The sequence below is a fragment of the Prunus dulcis genome, chromosome 6, assembly GCF_902201215.1.
Source record: "Prunus dulcis chromosome 6, ALMONDv2, whole genome shotgun sequence".
NCBI lineage: Eukaryota > Viridiplantae > Streptophyta > Magnoliopsida > Rosales > Rosaceae > Prunus > Prunus dulcis.
In genome coordinates, this window is record NC_047655.1 from 655,740 (window position 1) to 679,414 (window position 23,675).

The 23,675-nt window shown below is 36.0% G+C and overlaps 2 protein-coding genes and 1 long non-coding RNA gene across 3 annotated transcripts in view; 2 read left to right on the forward strand and 1 right to left on the reverse strand.

Moving 5' to 3' along the window:
- Positions 1-12,442, forward strand: part of LOC117632983 (cell division control protein 48 homolog C-like) — a 12,644-nt gene extending 202 nt beyond the window's left edge. Inside the window, exons 2-14 of the mRNA XM_034366638.1 lie at positions 293-358; positions 488-552; positions 660-861; positions 946-1,080; positions 1,206-1,264; positions 3,460-3,529; positions 3,840-3,998; positions 4,540-4,647; positions 4,761-4,865; positions 5,060-5,111; positions 11,981-12,059; positions 12,140-12,282; positions 12,387-12,442. Coding sequence (XP_034222529.1) covers positions 293-358; positions 488-552; positions 660-861; positions 946-1,080; positions 1,206-1,264; positions 3,460-3,529; positions 3,840-3,998; positions 4,540-4,647; positions 4,761-4,865; positions 5,060-5,111; positions 11,981-12,059; positions 12,140-12,282; positions 12,387-12,442 — 1,299 coding nt within the window. The remainder of the gene's footprint in view (positions 1-292; positions 359-487; positions 553-659; positions 862-945; positions 1,081-1,205; positions 1,265-3,459; positions 3,530-3,839; positions 3,999-4,539; positions 4,648-4,760; positions 4,866-5,059; positions 5,112-11,980; positions 12,060-12,139; positions 12,283-12,386) is intronic.
- Positions 12,443-13,151: 709 nt separating this feature from the next.
- On the forward strand, positions 13,152-13,689 carry LOC117632406. The gene is made up of 2 exons (XR_004586469.1): positions 13,152-13,326; positions 13,439-13,689. It is a non-coding gene; the product is annotated as an uncharacterized LOC117632406 (long non-coding RNA).
- Positions 13,690-13,896: 207 nt separating this feature from the next.
- Positions 13,897-21,362, reverse strand: LOC117632863 (DNA (cytosine-5)-methyltransferase CMT3-like). The gene is made up of 21 exons (XM_034366465.1): positions 20,993-21,362; positions 19,910-19,944; positions 19,642-19,735; positions 18,879-18,986; positions 18,614-18,730; positions 18,431-18,530; positions 18,083-18,333; positions 17,749-17,814; positions 17,399-17,665; positions 16,833-16,891; positions 16,636-16,702; positions 16,197-16,526; positions 16,047-16,115; positions 15,891-15,977; positions 15,713-15,800; positions 15,060-15,172; positions 14,850-14,954; positions 14,722-14,765; positions 14,550-14,619; positions 14,352-14,455; positions 13,897-14,260 (listed from the first exon to the last, which is right to left on the reverse strand). Exons 1-21 carry the CDS (start codon positions 21,257-21,259, stop codon positions 14,089-14,091), a joined length of 2,613 nt encoding a protein of 870 aa, XP_034222356.1. The 5' UTR covers positions 21,260-21,362; the 3' UTR covers positions 13,897-14,088.
- Positions 21,363-23,675: the final 2,313 nt, after the last annotated feature.

The following is a 23,675-nucleotide window of genomic DNA, read 5'->3' on the forward strand; positions in this document are numbered from 1 at the left end:
AACTTCTAAATAAATGGGTTGGAGAAAGTGAGAAGGCAGTTCGAACATTGTTCAGCCGTGCAAGGGCATGCACACCATGCATACTTTTCTTTGATGAGGTTTGTGGTTCTATCTACTCCACAGTTGTTCTTCCTGCTATCCACCTTATAGATTTCCGTCATTAGATCTGCACCCTTTCTTAATACATAAAGCTGTCTGTCGTTGGGCATGGCGAGTTGTTTCGTGGAAAAAGTGTCCTACAAATCATATATATCTCTTTTAAAGGTTTTCTCTGTGAATTCTGGGCATGCAGGTGGATGCTTTGACAACAAAGCGAGGACAAGAAGGAGGGCAGAATGTTGAGCTGCTATTGAACCAGGTAAAATAATCTGAAAACACAGGTTTTCAACCGTTCAAGTTCATCCATTCTGTATACATTCGCGCACACAATCACTCATCTATTGTTCATCTATGGAGAAAATCAACTGACTACTGCTTAAAACTGCAGTTACTTGTAGAGTTGGACGGTGGAGACCAGCGGAAGGGTGTAATTGTCATTGGTGCCACTAATAGGTAAAGCTCCTTGTCCATATTCTTCTTCAGTTTTCATGACCACGATGATGATGATTATGCATTTCTGCATCTCTGAATTTTCCTACATGTTGTTGTGTGTTTGGCAGACCGGATGTAATGGACCCTGCTGTTTTGCGACCCGGAAGATTTGGTAAGCATATTTATGTTCCCCTGCCCAGTAAAGATGAGCGTGGTTTCATCTTAAAAGCTCTTGCAAGGAACAAGCCTATAGATTCCCGTGTAGATCTGAGCGAGATTGGACAGAGAAACGCATGCGAAAATTTTACTGGAGCTGATCTTGCTGCACTGGTATGGCTATTTTTGTTAACCCTTTCATTCTATAGTAACTGAAAGGAGAACTAACATATGAATTCATCAATCTGTTCATGCTAGATGCATGAAGCTACCATGGCTGCTGTTGAAGAGAAAGTGACATCAATCGCGAGTTCGGATTCATCTCCCTGCACAATCAAAGAAACTCACTTTGAGAAAGCACTGGCTAAAATCACACCATCTCTAACAGACGAGGTATATATGAATCAATTTTGTCACTGTGTGATTCCCCTTCGCCTTGTGTTTCTTTTTTAGTTCTTCTTTGGCCCTTAAGCTACCAACTTTGTAAGTTTACATTTTCCGTTGCTTCTCCGGTGCAGGATTTGCAAGACTATCAGATATTTGGCGAAAACAGGGCTAATGGATTCAAGGCCAAAAAGTTTGCCTTTTGTTAGATTTAAATCATGTCTTTTCTTTTGTTGTTCTAGACCCACTAGTTTTAAAATCTCATGTTTATTACCCATTTTGCTTTTTGAAATATATATTGTAAATCCGAAAATCATGATTTAATGCATCTTTTACTTCATTTATATATTCCATTCAGAGATACTTCTTCGGCTACTTCAAAATGGCAAAAGACCTCCTTGGTGCTTATTTTCTCTGCTTAATGATATTAAGTTCTTGGGTACACAAGTATAGGTCCAACAATTCCAGCATGTTTTCCGGGAAGCAAATATGGTTATGGATGTTCTTGTAAAGTCAATTTTTATATTCGGAATGTAGGGATCCTAACGATCATCGTTGTAATTCTCTTTTTGCTTTTAGGAAAGAAAAAAAAAATTGATATATTTACAACTGAGAGTAATACATCTTTTATTACTAATTCAAAATTTTAATTATGAATTATGGCGTGTTTATTTATCAGTTTTGACATGATTCCAATTCATGCTTCTCCGGTGTTTACTAACGCATGAATTGGAATGATTCTAATTCTTGACTTTCCCCATATTTACTAACACATAAATATATTAACAACTATAAGTGATATAAGGGAAAATTTAAAGTCATATTAAGGCGTACACAAGAATATAAAATAACTAGAATATAAAGTATGGATAACAAAATCCTCCCACTTGCTAATATCAATCCAATACCTGTTTTACAATAACAAAATGTGTTAGAAACCAAAAAATGGGAAATGGTTTACGGCAAATCAGCATTATGTTCAATGAAAAAACTAAAATTCATGCACGCAATATAATGTAAGTAACCATACCGCCTCTGAATCTAAAGCTTCTGGCGAAGCATTGTGACCAGGGAGTCAATCTGGTGCACTCGGATTGGTACTGTTCTTCCCAGACTTATATGGAACTCTCTACCCAAAGCAACCTGTTCAAGCTTGTGCTCATCCTTGAGCAAAATCTCAAGAGGGAGGTCAACGTCGACAGCATGGGCACCGGGCACCAGAGAAGCTAGTTTGTTCAAAAATAAGGCCATCTCTTTCCTTGGTGCTGGTGTGCAAGTATACAATTAATCAAGGGTCTAGAGGCTCTAAGCTCAAAGTCATGGCATTTGCTAATGGAATTATATTGATTGCAATTAGTAGTTACCAAAGGAATTGGGGCTGTTGAGCAGTGACAGTCTGACAGAGGAGAGCTCGATTATTCGGAGCTGATCAGCTCTGGAGGCGGCGGTGGAAAGAGAAGGAAATATATAAAATATTATTAAAATGTATAGCCGAGCGGCTATACTCTTTAAATATTATTATTTGTTCACACCGTATAGCCGTGCGGCTATACTGATTGAATATTAATTTTTTATTTAACTAGTATAGCCGCTCGGCTATACTCTTTAAATATATTTTCCATTAAATACGGTTCGGCTATACGATATAAATATTATTATCTATTTCAGAGGTATAGCCGTGCGGCTAGACTCGTGAAATATTAATTTTCATTCCGGAAGTATAGCCGCGCGGCTAGACCCTTTGAATATTATTGTGTATTCAGGAAGTATAGCCGGCCGGCTATACTCGTTAATTATTTAAGAAGTATAGCCGTTCGGCTATACGCTTTAAATATATTTTTTTTATTTAAAGCGTATAGCCACGTTATACTTCTTGAATGAATACATATGAAAGCACTGACTTTGGCTATAAACCTAAAACTATATAAAGGAATCAGTTCTTAAATTTAATTGGCGGTTAGGAAACAGAGTGTGAGCTTGAACAGAGCAAGGGGGAGAGACGAAGAGGATGGGAGGTCTCAGACTCGGACTTTCTCAAAACAAAATCAAAATCAAAACCAAAGTGGAAGACAGACTGTATTGCTGGGATTCGATAGACAGTTGTTTCCAATTCTGGGATTTTGTTTAGAGTGTATAGCTTGAATTCTGCCTCTTTCTCTTGACTTGACTTGCATCTGTTATGAGACTTCCTCTTTCTCTTTCTCTTTCTCTGGCCCAACGCGGATGGGGTCAGTTCGGTTTCTCCGCGGGTTTAAGGCCAACAGTGAACCGAACCACACCGTGTTTCTTCAATGGTGCGGTCTGCAGTTCAGGGACAAGATCGATCCATTCGTCCTCACCCCTATTTTTTCATAATCGTTTGGCATCCTTCATGAAGCCTTTATCTAGATATGAAAATGACCATGACATAGATGCTTCTTTGGAAAAAGAAAAAGAAAAGCTCACGGCTGATTTTCAGGTTATTTGGAATTAGTTATTTTCTTACTTTTGCTCCCTTTCAAAATCCATGTTTTCACTTGCATATGCATGTTTTTACTCACTCCTGCGTTAAGTATCCTAATATTTGAGTTATGTCCGTAGTTTGTCAATGTCATTGTATGTGTATGTATATAGTGCAGTTAGTCTTTTTGGAAAATTTGGGACTTGAACTATTTCAATTGACCAAATATTGATAGCGACTCTAAAGTTCATGAGCAAATTGGCAAAACAGCCTTGTTTATAAAATCTGTCAAGATGATGAGTGTTTATTATGTTGCATTCTTCTGCAGAAAGCAGTTCAAGAGGATCCGCCTTCGTTAAAAAGACAAGGATTCTCTGCAATTCCTGATGTGAAATGGGCAGATGTTGGTGATGATGCTTTGAGGCACGAACTTGATCTTCATATAGTCAATCGTATTAAGTATCCTGAGATCTATGAGGTAACCAGTATCTGCACTTTACTTTTTATGTTTTTCCCCCTATGTGTGTCTGTGTGTGTGTGTTTGTGGAAGAAAGCTGATTTGTGCCTTGGAATGGTTTGTGTTTTCAGGAATTTGAAATGAAGCTATGACGCAGCACAAGCAACAAACCTTGGGTAACAATAAATCTGGATTCCACCAGAAATTAAGAGGAATTCTCTTGGGATAATTTTATTAAAATCTGAGATAATCAGAAACGTCAGACAAACCTGTCTAAATACACAACTCTCAACCCTTGAACTGCTAGAGGAGTTATTACATTAAAACTGAAAAACAGAATTTATTCGGAGAATTAACTACGAAACTTTGAATGCAGTTTTGGAAGGCCAAACGACATCAGAATACCAAAATCCAACGTACATCAAAGCAAAGTAGTGAGTTTGACTCGTGGCGTCGTTCCCTTTCCGAAATGGTACTTTGCGTCCTAATCGGAGCTCGGACAACAAATCTGCAAATTCCCGCTACGTCCTTTTTCTAGCTCAACCGCGATAAAATCTGTCATCTGCTCTACATCAAGCTAGAGACAGGTTTTCTGCTCTATGGTCCTCTAGGGTGCGGTAAAACATTGATCGCCAAGGCTGTTGCTAATGAGGTAGGAGCTAACTTCATTCACATTAAGGTTTGTGTTATTTTTGTTTTGTCCCCTGGAAAATAAACATTTCAATCAACGTATGTTCTTAAATAATTTGACAAAATCTGTTTGATTTCGCATGGCCTTTGGTAATTGGTTAGGGCCCTGAACTTCTGAATAAAAAGTGGGGAGAAAGTGAGAAGGCAGTTCGAACATTGTTCAGCCGTGCAAGGGCGTGCACACCATGCATACTTTTCTTTGATGAGGTTTGTGGTTCTATCTTCTCCACAGTTGTTCTTCCTGCTATCCCCCTTATAGATTTCCATCATTGGATCTGCACCCTTTCTTAATACATAAAGCTGTCTGTTGTTGGGCATGGCGAGTTGTTTTGTGGAAAAAGTGTCCTACAAATCATATATATCTCGTTTAAAGGTCTTCTCTGTGAATTCTTGGCATGCAGGTGGATGCTTTGACAACAAAGCGAGGACAAGAAGGAGGGCAGAGTGTTGAGCTGCTATATATTGAACCAGGTAAAATAATCTGAAAACGCAGGTTTTCGACCGTTCAAGTTCATCCATTCTATAAACATTCGCGCACACAATCACTCATCTATTGTTCATCTATGAAGAAAATCAACTGACTACTGCTTAAAATTGCAGTTACTTGTAGAGTTAGTCGGTGGAGACCAGTGGAAGGGTGTAATTGTCACTGGTGCCGCTAATAGGTAAAACTCCTTGTCCATATTCTTCTTCAGTTTTCATGACCATGATGATGATGATGATGATGATTATGATGATGATTATGCATTTCTGCATCTCTGAATTTTCCTACATGTTGTTGTGTGTTTGGCAGACCGGATAAAATTTACCCACAAAAGCTAGCTACACAGAAAATCCACTCCTAAAAAGCTTTGATCTTTGAAGAGGTTTCGTTGAAGACTGAAGACTTGGTTCAAATGGCAAGGAAACTTATGAAGCGTTCAGTAAAGAAAGAATCGCTTTTCAAGATCCTGCTTGGTGACGTCTCTAAGCATCTGGTAACATCTTCGCCTTCTTTTTTCACTTTTCACGATCAAGTTTTTACAGTCTTGAACCGGATGCATGATTGCATGTTTTCTTTCTGTGTTTTTTTGGGTTCATACTTCAAGATTGATTGAAAATTTGAGTGAATGGTTAATAGTTAATACCCCGTTCATGGATCATGTTTGGGTCGACTTCTTTTTAATTATATTGGTCAATCCTGAATAAAATCATGTTTGGCTTAACGATATTAGGTTCTTGTGTACACAAGTATAGGTCCAAGTCCAGCATGTTTTCCGGAAGCAAATGTGGTTATGGATGTTCTTGTAAAGTCAATTTTGATATTCGGAATGTAGGGATCCCAAAAATCAGATCCCAAATGATCATCGTTGTAATTCTCTATTTGCTTTCAGGAAAGAAAAAAAAGTATGGATATATTCACAACTATAAGTAATACATCTTTTACTACTAATTCAAAATTTTAATTATGAATTAATGGCATGTTCCTTATCAGTATTGGAATTCCAATTCATGCTTCTCGTGTACTTACTAATGCATGAGTATTGGAATTATTCTAATTCTTGACTTTCTCTGTGTTCACTAACACATAAATATATCCAAAATCTTAACATAGTAAGGAACCAAAATTCTAAGTGAGGACTCACCGGCATTATTTTAATTCTTATTTGGCCCTAAGACTACCGACTCTTATTTCGGGAAGCAGGGGAAAGGGTATTTGGAGAGGGCTTCAAAAAGGAAACCAAGATGTTATATTGTCCATAGAGAATAGTAATAGCAGAAATATGGAGAGGTGTTCATAGCACCAAAAAGATGAAACATAAGCTACCAGTGTGTGTGGCATGGAAGCTGTCCATAGAGCATAGCAATTAATTAGAGAAATTGTGTGATTTGATTGGGACTCTAAATTATCAAAGAAAAAAAGAAGGCATCGAAGTGTCAAAATCTATAGTTATAATCATATATCAGAGTGTCAAAAGAAAAAGTGAAATTTTGATGCCTTTTTTGTTTTTTTCTTTTTTGGGTCAATGATCCTTAATTTATCATCAGCGCCCTTGACTTAGAGTTAGAGAGCACTGCTCTTCCTTCCCTCTTCGTGTGTCATTCAACTCTTAAAAATTGGACCCTTCTGTGGGAGAGTGACCTTTTGCTTTTGGCAAGTAGCATTTTGACAATTCAACTGGGCTAAAATGGGGCCTGCTGACTAGGGGTGGGCACGGTTCAGTTTGGATCGGTTTTTGCCTCAAATTAGAACCGATCCGATACTATTCATGCGGTTTGGTTCGGTTCGGTTTTAATTAAAAAAATTCAAAAACCGTCCGGTTCGGTTTGAATCGGTTTCGGTCCGGTTCTGGTTCCGGTTCGGTTTTGAACCGGATTATAAAAATTATTTTTTTAAATTTTTTTGTAATACAATTCTCAACTGAAATATTATTTTTTTACTTGAAAATTAACAAATTATTCAATTTCATATAATTAATAAATATTAAAGTGAGAAAAGAGAGATATTTTGACATTGAACTTGGATAAATATTAGGTTTTTTTAGTGAAATTAAAAATATAGCATTAAATATAAATATATATTGAAATTATATATTTTTTTAGTTTCACCGGTTCGGTTCGGCCCGGGTCGGTTTTTGAAGACATGGAACCGGATCCGAATCCGGTCCAAACCGGTCCGGTTCGGTTTTTGACCGGTTTTTGACTTTTTGGTCAACTCGGTTTTTTTTCGGTTTGGTTCGGTGTGGTTCGGCTCGGATTTTCGGTTTGCCGGTTTGAGTGCCCACCCCTACTGCTGACGCCAAAATCAAGCAGAGCTGCTGCACTAGTGCAATTTTCTTTTTTGTTGGGTTATTTTCTTGCTGGCTATGAATCTATATACTTAAGCAACAACCATAGAATGGTTAACTATTCAAAATATTATAAAATTTTGAGATATTTAGTTATATATTTATTCTTAGCATTAATGACATAGATAAATCATACATCATTTATTTTTTTAAATAAACTACAAAAAAATTCAAAAAATGACAGTTGGCCCTATTGAATTTAATTTTAATTATTAAATTACTTCAATGCCCCATTGAATGTTTTGGGTTTTTTAATGAGGTTTTGGGGTTGGAAATCGACGGCAGTTTTGTAATTTATAAGAAGTTAAAAGCTTCTTTGTTATGTTGTAAATGGGCTTTAGGTGTGTTTTTAAAGTCCATTTTATATAAAGTTATTTTATAATTTGGGCCCCTATATTGAATATAATAGAGAATCTTCCTAAAAATTTCGTGGTTATATTAAGAATTCAAATTATTAATTAAGTGAGGAAAATATGGTAAATTTATACTTTTTTATATTAAAAAAATTAAAATTACAAACAAAATCAGATAATGGGACACAAATACCCATTTTATCTTTCTTAATTCAAAAAAGAAAAGTAAAAATAAATTTTTTTTAAAAAAATCCCAATTAGCATAGAGGCTAGCTGGTAATAATAAAGACAATAATACCTATAATTAATTATAGAAAGTAGTTACAAAACATGATTACAAGGCCTGAGACCACATAGATGACAGAGGCAGTACATTTGAACCAGAGAGGAAATGGGATTGTAATGCAAATGAAGAAGGCCGTGATTCCAAAAAAGACCCCAAAAGAATGGAAGAGCTCAATTGTTATTCTTGGACAGTTGTTGCTGTGAATAAATTTGCTTACCATGATGCAAGCAAAGGAAAACAGGACCGCGAGTCCGAGAAATCGAAAGGTTAAAGGGAGCTGGTTGGAGTGATGTTGGACGGGTGTGAGAGCCATGGCAACGGCTGTTGACAAGCAATACGCCACAATAATCTTTGCCCAATCTAAGTTTTGGTACTTAGTTGGCTTAGGCCTAGCTGCTGGTGCTGGTGCTGGTACAGATGGTTGTGGTTCGGCTTCGGGGGCAGCTGAAGTACTTTCTGGGTCATCAACAACATCATCATGGTGATGATCAAAACTGCGGCTAATAATGAGTGTTATTTTCTGGAGGAATGCCTTTAGGGACTGATAATAATAAGAAGAAGCAGTGGAAGTATTTCTCATTTTTCTGCAATGGCTATGGGATATTGTAGGTAGACCAGGGAGGGGAGAGGATGGCTTGCCTCGGCTTCGTTAAGAGGACTATATATAGCTGTGGGATATTGTAGGCTTGGGTATAACACGTGTCCCTCCATATTTTTTTGGTTCTTGGGAGCTTTAGTTTTCACATCTACAGTTTACTATTTAGGGTCGACGGGAACTACAATCATTTTTAGTGAATAGTGTTACGATGTTTTGTTTCTTTCTTGCTTTTAGTCAATGCTCAGCATCAGGAATCTTTTCTTCCATGTTTTTTTTGTTTCCAAACGACGAAATTTCTGACTCCATATCTACCCTCATGTTTCTATTGGCCAATAACAATGTGACTTTTTTTTCTCCAATGGGACTTCGTAGACCAGGAAGGAGAGAATGCAGGGAGAGAGAGAGAGATGGCTTGGCTTCAATTAACAATATATACACGAATGTACGACGTCATATAGCATATAGATTTTTTGGCACTTTCTTCGCACCAGCACGCCTCTCTATTTTCTTTCTTCTTTCTCTGTGTGTGTGTGTGTGTTTTTTTTTTTTTTTTTTTTTTGGTTGGGTTTAAGGTTTAGGTAAATGCTCAGCACCAGAATATTGTCTCTTTTTCTTGATTATTTTGTTTTTGGTCACTGCGCAGCGCCAGATTTTTTATTATGTGTACTTTTCTTATTACTCACCATCCACCTTTCTTAGAGTATCCACAATCATGCTCTCTATTTTTCAGTTAAATTTTAGCTAAAAACATATAAAAATTATTTTAGGAGCTCTCTATAAAATTTAAACTCCAAGCATGCTCTCTAGTTTAGAGAGTCATAAATGTTATAACTCTTTTTTAATTGATTCATCTCTATTTTAAAAATGAGGAATGCTAGCAACCTTCTCTCTAACCTTCTCTTTTGGACCTTCTCCCTTCTCTTTATGACAAGTGTCATTTTCCTTACACTTCAAACAATGCCATTAATGCATCACACAATTTAGTTTTTGTTTTCCAACTTTACCCTTGTAAACTGTATTGGCTTTTATATTTCCTTCAATTTATTCAAATTTTATTATAACTTCTTTAGCACATTTTTAAAAATAAAAATAAGGTTTGTTTCATGACATTGTTATTATCTTTATTTTGCTTTTAACAAAGCACGCGCCTCTTTGGAAAAATTAAAAATTAAAAAAAACTTCAGTTTTTATTTTCTTATTTAATTTTTAACAAGGTGGTAAGAAAGTTATAAATATTAAAAAAAAAATTAGCTTGTTATTAAAAAAATAAAAATAATACATTTAATAAGGGTAAACTTGGAAAACAAAAACTAGTTTGTGTGATGCATTAATGACATTGTTTTTAGTGTAAGGAAAGTGACACTTGTAATGAGAAGAAGGGAGAAGGTCCAAAAGAGAAGGTTAGAGAGAAGGTTGCTAGCACTCCCCTTAAAAAATAATATAAAAAATAGTTAGCATTAATTTAAGGTTTGAAATACTCATTAAATAAAGCAACATTAAATTATAAGGAGCCACTATGAGTCATTTCTCTCTCCTTAGATTTAGGAGCTCCTAGAGATTTCCCTATTTTAGAGGTGGGGAGCATGGTTGGAGTTGTATTTTTCCAATTCCTCCCTAAAATATGTCTAAATATGTGGTTTAAGGAGCCCATTGTAAATGATGTTATTATGTGTCGTTTAGGCACTGGTCATGAGGGTGGCCAAGAGGCTTACAATCCCACTACTAAAAAAAGCCTCAAAAGAGACTTGAGCGCTATCAGTCCCTTTTGGTTATTTTAGAGCATTCACAATTGGCTCCTTAGTGGGGGGAGAGAGTGTAAAGCCAATTTAAATTTCCTTTACACCTCCAGGAGTTGTGCTCCAATGAGGAATATGTAAATCTAAAAATGTATATTTGATTTTATTGTCTTAATTTGTTTTTGTGTTAACTTTATAAAAGAAATTTTGTGTGTGTTAGGTTTATTTTATTTTTTAAAACAAATAGACCTAAAAATATTTAAATTCGGAGAAGATATAATTCCACTCATTTTGTTGATCACAAAAGATAGGAAAGCACAATAAATAAATAAAAACCAATGTTTGAGAGTAAAGAAGAATTGTGATTTTATGAACAAAAAGCTGGGTATATATAGAAAAATTTGAATTTTTCTTGGCTTTTAGATTATTGTATCGGTTGAATTTGGCTAAAATAATATAGTTGTTGGTTTGTCAGTGTGAAAATTGGACCCTTCGAGATGACATCAAAGGAATTATAATTGACGCGGCCCCCATGTATAAACTTTTGCTGTAAAGTAATTGTAGGTCCAGCAATTTATTCACTATTCAGGCTTATTAATTATTTGTTTTTCTCCTTTCTCTTGTCTTTTATTTTTTTGTTTTCCTTATTTCGTATGACAAGCGTTTAAAAACTCTCTCCCCTTCTTAATTTAGAAAATAGGTTGAAAATTATTCTAAAAACTAAACTCACGCAACCACGTATAAAAACCCTCTCCCCATCCTAACTTGGCGAAAAAGAAAAGAAAACAAAAACAATCCAAGCTTAATTACAAGTCCTTAATGAAGCTAGAGACAGGTTTTCTGCTCTATGGGCCTCCAGGGTGCGGTAAAACATTGATCGCGAAGGCTGTTGCTAATGAGGCAGGAGCTAACTTCATTCACATTAAGGTTTGTGTTATTTTGTTTTGTCCAGTGGAAAATAAACATTTCAATCAACGTATGTTTTTGCATAATTTGACAAAATCTGTTTGATTTCGCATGGCCTTTGGTAAATGGTTAGGGCCCCGAACTTCTGAATAAAAAGTGGGGAGAAAGTGAGAAGGCAGTTCGGACATTGTTTAGTCGTGCAAGGGCGTTCACACCATGCATACTTTTCTTTGATGAGGTTTGTGGTTCTATCTTCTCCACAGTTGTTCTTCCTGCTGCTATCCCCTTTATAGATTTCCATAATTTGTTTTGCAAATATTAATAATAATATCATGATTATGCTGCATCCGTTCTCAATACATTAACCTGTTGGACATGGTAGATATTTTTGTCGACGAAGTGCCCTACAAAATCATCTCTTTTCAAGTTTCTCTCTGTGAATTATTGGCAGGTGACCGAGGGGAACAAGGAGTAGAGAGTGTTGAGATTCTATTGAACCAACCAGGTAAACCAATCTGGAAAAAGGCAGGCTTTGACCGGTTCGAAGTTCATCCATCTACAATGCACACACTCACTCATATGTTATTCATCCATGTATAAAATCAACTGAGTACTGCTTACAATTGCAGTTACTTGTAGAGTTGGACAGTGGAGAGAAGCGGAAGGGTGTAATTCTAATTGGTGCCACTAATCGGTAAACCTCATTGTTCATTCTTCTTCAGTTTTAATGATGATTATGATTATACATTTCCTACAAATTGACGTGTTTGGCAGACTGGATCTAATGGACCCTGCCGTTTTACGACCCGGAAGATTTGGTAAGCATATGTATGTCCCCCTGCCCAATAAAGATGAGCGTGGCTTCATCTTAAAAGCTCTTGCAAGCAACAAGCCTATGGATTCCAGTGTTAATCTAAGTGAGATTGGACAAAGAACCGCTTGTGAAAAATTTACTAGAGCTGATCTTGCTGCACTGTTTGGGCTATACTTGAATACATATGTTATGCTTTTTATTATATAGCAATTGATTATGGAGAAGAATTGGAAGGATTTAGTTTTGTGATTGGGATTTTCTGACATATCTGTTCATCAATCTACTGATGCAAGATGCATGAAGCTGCTATGGCTGCTGTTGAAGAGAAACTAACGTCACTTGCGAGTTGGGGTTCATCTCCATGCATAATCAAACAAACTCACTTTGAGCAAGCACTGACTAAAATCACACCCTCTCTAAGCGACAAGGTATATGTATATATATATATATATGGATCAATTTTGTCATTGTTTTATATGTATATCCTTGAAGAAATAATTCTTTCTTATTTTAATTCTTATTTGGCCCTAAGACCAAGACTTGAAACTCTTTAAGATTCCGTTTTCCATTGCTTCTCTGGTGCAGGATTTGCAAGACTCTGAGAATTTCCGAAAGCAGCAGGGCAAATGGACTTCAAAAAGGAAAGCAAGAAAAGGAGAACATGTTTGTCAAGAATGTCCTTACCGATTTTTCTTTTATTTTTATTTAACTAGCTTTATTTTAAGGTTTTTATTTTTTTAATCAATGTAATCTTCCCTTTAAACTCAAATTTGATATTCGGAAATCGAAGGATCATCGTTACAATTCTCTTTTTGCTTTGAGGAAATAAATAATAATAAAAAGCGAGCTACATTTGGGCCCTCTATCCGAAAAGCCCATTATTTGACCCTGAAAAATCTAAAAAGCCCATTGTTTTTTTTCCAATTCTTCTACCTTCGCAGTTGAGTTAAGAAGAAAAAAGAGAGTAAACGCATAGACACAAGTGAAATTCGAAAGCGAGAGAGAGAGAGAGAAAAAGGAGACGATGAAAGACTCGGACTCTGAAATCTCCTCCATGAAACCCAGCAACAATAATAATGCTGCCAAGCTCACAAAGCCTCCTTTCGTACCAGCCAAAGACGACACCAAACCTGTGCTTCAAGACCCAGTCAGTTCTCTCTCTCTCTCTCTCTCTCTACACAATACAAACATAAAGGTTATTCTTTTCTGGGTTTGGTTTTTATTAATTGGACTTTTTTTTTGCTTTTTGTTGTTGGTAGATACTGAGGTCTGATCCGATTGAGACAGAGGAAGCTGTGCTTCGGTTGCCTCCATTTCCTATTAACAGATCAAAAAATCCTCAACCCAAAATGAGTTGAGCTGTTGTTACTCGACTCTTATGTAGAATGAAATTGTACTTTCATGGAGAATGAATGATGAATGTTGAATGATGTTAAGTTTTTTTTTCTTCTTTTTAATGTAAAATCTCTGGGTGAAAAAGCTCTTCTTAATTCCAGTGTTAATTGCCATTTAATTTTTGTTGGGCAAAACCCAGAGTTTTTTTTTTAAATACATGTTGATTTTGAATCTTCGTTGGGTGGCATTATTAAATATGTATGTAAAGCAAAACTCTATGTTCATATTGTTTTTGTTCTTATACTGATTGATTTCGACACGAAAAAGAAAAAAGGAAAATTGATGAATTAACAAACGGCAACCAAAAGTACAACCAGAGGAATTTATGCATTGAGCTTGAGTTTCATTATAATGGTGCACAATCAATATATGCTTTGGGTACTTTTACAATTTTTTTTAGCATAACAATGACGAACACTTGAAATTCATTTGACATAATAATGTTCCCCGTTGTGGAACAAATAATAATCCACCCTCATCAAATCTTTAACAAATCAAGTTATTACAACAATAATCAAGCATCATCTTCGGATGATGCAGAATGAATCTGACACTGAATATTGGGGAATTTTTCCGGCAATGGAAACACGGGGTCAACACCAGCAGAACCTTTCAAAGCAAGACCTAGCGCATAGCCCAATGCACGTGCAACTGGAACGGCAACGGCATTGCCAACTTGAATGTATCTGAAACAATGCAACCATGAAGAGATAAGACCACCTGTAGATTTTGATATAACAAGAGATGACAGAACTGAAGTATAAAAATATAGGGTACCTCTCCTTGACAGGGCCACAAAGTTTGTAGTAATCTGGGAAACCTTGAAGTCTTGCATTTTCACGAATTGACAATACCCTGTCTTGAACAGGATGCAAAATTGCCTGTAAAAAAGTAAAGGAAAATGTGTTTAACTCGTTGTCTTTTCTGATTTTTGTCTGAAAACATTTATCTTTTTGTATGTAAGTATGCATATACCTGGTTATGGGGCTCAGCTCTAGTAACAACTGTTGGTACGGTTTCATCCCACCATAAACGGGCAAAAGGTCTGCATAATTTGACAGAGTTGCAATAGAAGATTTCAAAATTTATGTTGAGTGATTGAACCATGCAACCCAAACACAAAACAAAAAAAGGTACTAAAACTTACTTTGATGAAGACCCCTTCACAAAACTCATAGCGTAATCAGGGACCTATCAGTACAATGTCATGAGTGAGATTCACATAGTAAAGTTGCAGGAAAACAAAAGAACCAGCAGAGAAAGATGTGTTTTTACCAAAGGTTTCCCGGACTTCAAATACACTCTTTCTACATCAGGATCCCACTCAACCTTGTTATCAACACGCACACGAACACCGGGTAGATCTCTGAAGTTTGCACCCTAGTTCATAAAATATTAAACTTATAAGCTGACATCAAGATTGCAGGATTTTATCAATGACAAAGGAATACATGCCAACATGCATTTAATTGTAAAGAAAGGAACCTTTCTCTTCGGGATTTCACAAACACGTGCATAATCATCTGCATTCAACTCTAGGGGACGGTGATCGTAAAGCGTCTTGTGTAATGATTCATCCTTTGAAGACCCCAGCAAATCTGTATCAAGAGCAACAATCAAACAGAAATTATAGTTTTCCCAACAAACACATAACTCTTGCCAAATATATTTTTAAGAATCTACTGCTACTTCATTACAAGCATATGTGTGACCATTAACCATTTTAGCAATGGCTGAAACATGCAAGGCTTATATTTAACTGAATGAGACATATTGAGTTGTTTATTTTCCTGATTTAATTAACTTCTATATACAGTATTTAATCACGCAGATGTAATCGGCTGAGTTCAGTTTCTGTATTACTCAGTATCAAAGTAACAATACAATCAGACAACAGCAATTAGCTCATTCCATTTTCACATTGTTACAATATCAAAGTGTCCAGCATCCTTCGAACAGGCCAGCAAACCCAGAGGAAAACAAAACACAGAGGCCCATATTGTCATAACTCCAATAAGCTAAACATCATGCGACCAAAGCAAGAAAACAACAGGGAAGTAGGTACATGAAGTTGAACTCAACAAGTGTGTTTCAAATCAATGACATATCAAATGTTCAAAACCAATGCAGCATCTTACATTCTTTGCTTAGTCTGATAAACCTCTGAAATTCTGTCTGGGGAGGCCCTGCATATGGCATCTCATCCCGGTTTTCACTATTCTCAACCTACATACAAACAGGGTAGATAAATATACATTGAGAAAGGTAGAAAAACAAAGTAAACCACACCCAACAGTAACAATTAGAAGACTTTACAGCAGGAAGGTCAGATATTGCATCCTCCAACAAAAGCTTTCTTTCTAATTGAACCGGGCCACCTTCATCATAAGCAACAGTGTTCCCCTGCATTTATTACAAATTGTTTAATACAAAACGACCATAAACAACATAGAACTTAAGCACTTATCATACCTCAAATTGCGTGGGAATAACACCCCTTACAACAACATCATGTGTAGGAAGTGGGTACTGAGGCAACCTCTGCAAAAATCAAGCAATACATTAGGCCATGAGATAAAACCAGCACATTATTAGTAAAAGTTAATACTTCAACTAATATACCTCAGTAGGACGGGCCCCCCACATAAACATACGCATACGAAACTGGGGAAGCCCATATGCACCTGCTGCCATCATTCCCATCCTAGCTTGATAGTTCATACCAACAAGACGTCCCAAGGCATAACGTCCAAGGAGTCCCTCAGAAAATTTTACAATATCAACCACATTTTCCATCAAAACGAATTTTGGGTTAAGGTACTGTACGAAATCCATGAAAACAATCAATTGTTTATTTTTCTCATCTTCTAACGGTTGTTGTGTGTTCCTAAATCTGTTGAAACCACTAATTCCTTGGCAAGGGGGCCCCCCACACACCACATCAACATCACCCTACATGAAGAATGTCCAGAACAATATTAAATGAAGCGTCAATGACAATAATTTATATTTAAATTCTGCAAATTCTAAATTTAAGGTTAGGGGAAAATTAAAAACTTACGGGTAAAGGAAATGCTTTTGATGCATAACGTTGAGAAACAAAGTCCCCTATAGCCTTCCTACAATGCCTGCTTGACAGAAAGATATGCATTGCAATGCTTTAGGACACAACTAAACATGCCAGAAGGTATCACATACATGCTCACAAACAGGTGGCAGATATTAATACTACAAGCATAATTCAAGATAGTTGCATACCCCAGTCCATCAATTGGCTCCCAGGTGTCTTCGTCATCCCCATACCCCTTCCAACGGATCTGTGTAATACATCAGAAAGCAAATAATATTATCTAGTGAAAAACTAATTGCTTGGTTATCTGCAATTTTCTTATAAATCTGAAAGGCACACGGAAGCAGAGATTGCATTGTTAAGGGGTACACACAGTAGCAACATATGAAACACAGTTTTGTATTCCCATTTAAGATATATCCATTAATGAAGACCTAACATACTTACGATGGAAAATTTTGAGCATTTTTTTTATCAGTGAACAGCTTGTACTTTTAGATTATCTTTCCATTTTCCATATCATACAATGAAACCCGTGCCGTTTCAGTGTCAATAATTTTTTTTTCATGAGAGAGAGAGAGAGAGAGAGAGAGAGAGAATTGAACCCACACTTTACGCCTCGTGTTTGTATAAAGGCCAAGCAGAGACTATGAACTTGAGGATTAAACCATAACTGAAAAGCTTCAATCATTTATAAACAACTGCTCCTATGGCAAAAAACAAAATAACATAAGACTACAAATTATTTCCATACCTTAAAGTACAATCCTCTCTTCTTTATCTTGTTGGGGTCACCATAACATACTTCTAGTACGTAAGCAACTTCAAATTCAGGATCATCACTATCATTCTCATCATTTCCACTATCACCATCTTCTTCTTCCTCCTCTTCGTCTTCCGTTTCAAAAAAGTCAAACTGATCATTCTCTGAGTCCTTGGTCTCAACCAAGTTAAAATAAAAGCAAAGTTTTCTCCACTCCTTCAGCAATGAGAGAAAATCTTCGGCGGATTCATTTCTAACCTGTTATGGTATGTGAATTAGACAAGTTAAGCGTGCAAAGCACCACATCAAAAGGAGGGAAAAAGTAAGCTACAAACACATACCTCTGTCTCTGGGTGGTTAAGTTTGAGACTTTGGCAAGCATGCTCATTTACGTCAACAGCCCATCTCTAAAAGATTTAAACAAGAAATCAAAGATATTAACGAGAAATTATAAATGGATGGATGGAATTAATATTTTGCATATTTTTGTAGATTCTCATTTGCTAATAATGTGGCAACTTAAACTTTGTCAACCTCATCCTCTCACATGTATGCGGACTTCATTGTGTACAACATCTAACAAGTTGAGTTTTATTCAGCTATCGAATCTCCATGATTATTGGTGAACTAATGTTGAAAATTTTAGAAGACATTAATCAAGGAAATTGGACTTACTGTAACCAGATTTACATTAGACAATTGTGCACCAAGGCACAACCCAGTTGACATTGCTCCACAACCAGAATATAGGTCAAGCAATGTGACTTCTGGTTTGCCACACTCTCTAACAGGGCAGAGTTGGGCAACTTTGGAATTAACCTGACAAGCTTTGTCCACATCAGCACCTTCGGAGTTAACCTCACAAGCTCGGTCCACATCAGCCTCACTAGAAATTGTTGAGTCATCACTTCCCGTCTGTATATTTTCTGAAATTTTAACAGAAAACAACATGTGAACACAGATATGCCTTGCAAATGAAATAGAGACCAATTCATCGACATCAAACAAAAGGAGGATGATAACCTTCTGGCAAGTTCATGAAAGTTGAATAAGGTAACAAATATGTTGTGTCACAAAAGTACTTGCATGTCGAAATTAATTTGCTCTTTTCATTTTGATCAACCTGGGAAAATACAGTGATTAATTCTTATTGGACTAATATGAACAACAACAAAAAATGGATGATTGTGGAAACTTAAACCATACATTTAAAGACAATCTAACAATGTTAAGTTTTTCAACAAGACAATCGAGAGGGTTGACATCTTGAATCTCTGATAAAAATACACGCCTCCTATCAATTGTAGCACACTCTTTTATGACCTACAAGAAAGCCCCCAAAAAAAAAAAAAAAATTAATGTTATAATTTAGCACACAATAAATAGCTTCTTATTGTTCCACATAAAGAAATAAAAAACTCGAAGTATTTGAAAAGAGAATCATGAAGAGGATTCTTTGGGAATATCTTACAGTGTCTGGTGATCTATAGTACCATTGTGCAGTAAAATATAATGTCCCATCAATCGCCTCAAACATTTCCACGATCTTACAAACGTAGGGTTCGTTTCCATCCCCTGCCTAAACATAAAAATGAATACAGAAAGTCGTCAATTCATGAATAGGCAAGTATACAAAAGCATTTAAGGCCCAATTTCCCAGGAAATGTTTCTAGTTCACTCTCGAACAATGCAATATAGTACAAAATCTAACAATTTGTCAATTTCAATTATAGTGCATATGAATCTTATCACACACACACATATATATATATATATATACACCATTTGCACTGTTGGAATTAATTTGTAAAAGGTTGGTATTGCTACCTAGCCATGCAATAATCGCACCTATCAAACAAATGGCATCCTGACAAAAACTTTGAGTTTCTTAGGTGAAAACACAGGCAAGCACCCCAAAAAAAAAAAAGGTTCAAGTATATCAGTGCACAAAAAGAACCAAATCTGAGCCTTTGTCATCAGTCATCTTATTGTTTTCAAACGAGTACCCAAACATGATGTTTCCGATAAACAGAAAACAGTCATGACAATAACCAAATGGATAACTAATTGTTACTTTGATTATACAATCAACAATATGGAGCACAATCAACAAAGTGAATGTGTCCACATTATTAATGAAAAACAGAGGCAGGAATATTTCACAAAAGTACAAATACAAGAAAATAATAATAATAATAATAATAATAATAATAATAATAATAATGCAAACTCACTTGTACATGAGCATCATCATACAGATCAAATATGTTTCGTCCATCAACCTCTGCCTTTATGTAATGGCCACGAGCCTGAATTGCATCTTCATCTCTGTTTCAAAGATATCAAAATATGAAATACCAAAGATACAAAATGAAAAGCATATAGGTAGCAATGAAATACTGACAAGGGGCTTTTAAAAGTGAAAAGAAATATCTTTGAGAAAAATGAAAAAAATAATGATGTACAAAAAGACACAAACTTGAAATAGAATAAAAAACTTACTGGTTTGAGTTGTTTGGCCCAGACACCTGCTTCATCTACAACAATACCAAGAACACTGTTAAAAGTAAAAAACAGCATAAAATCCAAATGCCCTTGGGATTAGCCCAAGTGGCATGGGTGGGTGCAAAAGTGAATTTAGGACTTGGCTAGGTCAGCTCCAGCAGGCCTAATAATACTTTGGTAACACCTATAAGGTATTCTAATTTACCGAACTCTAGTGCATCATACATATTCACATTGAAGCACTGAGTACCCCATAACCTAAAAAGTGTCCAATAACAATTTTGTTCATCACACTTAAAAACGAAAATATTAAATTAGTAATCCCAATGATTCATACATCTGCAACTAGAAGCACTGCCAAGCTCCAAATAGAGCTAAAACTGATTTTCTGACAGCCGAACACTTAATTAAAAATATAAAACCCACTGTTCGAGCTTTTCGGCAATAATCGGTTCGTCCCAGTGGAAAAAACACACATACCAATTAAAATTCAATAAGTCACAAAAATGCAAATAAAGAAAACACCTTTGATCTCTCTCCTAAACCTTCCCCTTTAATTTCTTGGAGACTACCTTCAATCCAAAAATGCAGGGAATTTGTTCAATGTCTCGGAGCTGTAATCTTCCTATTAATGATTGTAACAGCTTTTGTTTCTACAAAACTCTAATGGAGCCATAGATTTGGAATCCTTTCCTCCTTTCCTCCAAAGAGAGCCTAAGGGTTCAGAAAATGGGCAAACAATAGGTATCAATCAAGCTAACGTATTGTTGCTCTGGAGTACAGAAATGTTTCAGAAAAGGCATTTCTTGGAGCATTCGATTTCTTACTACGACCATCTCATGAGTCACTTACCACAAATTGTCTGTCTTTACTGAACTAAGCCTAAATATATTGTTCTTATTGAAGTTTTAACAAAAATTACTAATCAATTTAAGTAAACTTATACTAACGTTTAAACTTACAAAGACTTATAACACAGTTTCCTAGAAACTTACATTATTTGAACTAATATGTTTGTCGTTTTCAAGAAAAATAACAAAACCTCTCAAGAATCCAAAAACTAGTAAGAAAATCTTTCACCTTTCCCAGGTACCGTTTTGGCCACCTCTTTCGAGCCTCTGTATCTTTCACCGGTTTGCCAAGAAACTTGGCTTCAGGCTCCTCTCCATCTTTGACGGCGACCGCTTTACCCTTGAGCTTCCTCGGCGGAGAAGCAGTTTTTTCCATACTCTCTGCGACCTCTTTTTTAGCTATCGGCTCCTCAGTACGCTTCAGCTTATTGGCTGAAGCGGAATTGGATGGAGGAGCTTCAGAGGGCGAAGACTTGCTCTTGCGCTTGCCGGCCATTGTCGGTACGGCGGAGAGAGAAATTGAATGGCCGAGAAAGATATAAATGGAAGGGAGATAAATAGTTTGGTGGAGAGAGAAAGAGGGCAATAGGGTTTGTTTAGGGTGTAAGTGATTAGGATTTATATTGTGGGCCGCGAAATTTTGAAGCGCAAATTTTGGAGTGCGAGGCGTGGGCGGGAAAGCGGAAATTTTCGTAAAGAGGATTTGAATTTTGACGTGACGGTCGGAACGTTGGGACTTTTGGGTATGTTTGGTTGCGTGGAGGACTTTTTGGTGATTTCGGGTTTCATTTTAACTTTATTTTCTTTTTTATTTGTGATTCAATGAATCAATAAGTGTGTGGATATGTCTAAAAATAAATTAAAAGCATCATGATGAATATAAAATGCATATGCGATAAAGTGTGTGACTTAAAAGTACCCGGTGTGCAAGAGGCTTGTATCTCTCAAGTGTGTAAGGAATTTATTTCTCAAACACTTAAGAGTATTTACTCCTGCACTGAAAGTCTTAAATTCAATTTTTCTCAACATCGCTTGTATAAATATAAATTACATAGTATAAATTGAAGTAGGGTTCTTTGCGCTTTACCCTTGAGCTTCCTCTCCATACTTTCTTTTAATTAATTTATCCTCCAACTGTAAATAAAAAATAATAAAAATTATTAAATCTACCTTTAGTATTGAATACGTATCAATTTCATTCAAGATCACTCTGAATAAAGTCAAGTACATTCTACTCCTATGTATTCCATTTAACATTATTGTTCTTCGTATGTATTCCATTTAACATTATTGTATTGTTTTAATAATTGAAATAATATATAATAGAAAATTGTAACTGTTTGTTATTTGATAAATATTTGATTATGTAAGTACAACTTATTTTTATGAATAAATTTTTTTATCGTCTTTGCAAGCTCCCTTTCCGCTGCACTTGATATCGTCTTCGGAAGCCCAAGACGAAAGGTTATTGGGCCAACTCTAAAGCTTAAAGCCTTTCCCAGCTGCCTGGTAGTGCAAAAATCCAAAAATTAAACGAGAAACAATAATTACTAAATAATTAAAAGTTACAGACAGTATTGATGCATTCCTGATCATCAGAAGTACTAGTACTATTAATATTTGGAAAATGTCCCTAGCTTGATGATGAGGATGATTCCAGTACTGCAGGATCATTGCCGACGACGTTGTTTTCAAAATTTTGTGGATTTGGGTGCTTCAAATTATGAGGTTTGTAATATTTATTGAAGTGAAGATTACAAAGAATTATGAAGAAGCAGGCGGCTACATAGATGGAATAGGCAGTGCATTTGAACCAGAGAGGAAAAGGGATGGTGATGGATATGAGGAAGGCAGTGAATCCGAAAAAGAGGCCCAAATTGTGGAAGAGGTAGGAGATTGATATGCCTGCAGGACAGTAGTTGAAGTGAACAAATTTGCTGACCAAGATACAAGTGAAGGCAAGTAAGACACTGAGTCCAAGAAAGTAGAAGTTCAGAGGGAGCTCATGAGAGTCGTGAAGTTGGAAGGGCAGAAGGGCAAGTCCAATTGCAGCTGTGAAGCAAAACACCACAATTATCTTTGCCCAATCTAACTTGTTCTTGTTGTTCCTCCTCCTCCTATCTGTGTAAGAATAAGCTGCTGCTGCTTCTGCTACTGCTACTTGTAGTGCGGCTTCGGGATCATCAAGATTAGGGTCATAATCATCATGATCAAGCGGACTAATTATAAGAGATTTGACTAGTTGTAGGATCTTTGTAGTAATTGCAATGAGAAGAGGCTTTAAGTAGTGATCATAAACAGTATTAATAATAACATGCTTCATTTTATTAAGCGTACTCAGAGAGAGAGAGAGAGATATACTGAGGTTGATTTTGAAACAATCGTTAGTGTAGGTATATATATAAATATAAGAGGGAATGCGAGAGGAATTAGGAATTTCCTGGTAATTTACTATGACAGACACACTATGTTTTTGGAAATTCATAAAGGAGGGTTTCACAAAACCAAAAAAATAAATAATAATAATAATAATAATTAATGTCTAATTATCTAAAGGTATCGCTTTAGTAAAAAGTGGCCATTGCGTCACACTCTGCTTTTGAATTCAAGAGAATATACAGTGTAGTTTGAGATTGATATGTAAAGGTATCGCTTTAGTGATAAAAGATTGATATTATATAAGAAAATATCTCCTTTTTTTGCTAATCACAGTTGACATTTTGTGTTGTTTATGAAATATTTTTGGGTCTATGTATAAGTTCGGAAGTTGCAGAAAGTAAAAATAACTCCTTATGCCTACAAAGATATGTTTAATTAATAAAGTTCATGTACTGTGTGTAGTCCCATTAATATTCGAGAAATTAGAAATAATATTTATTGACATGAAGATTACGAAGTGCTATGAGGAAGCG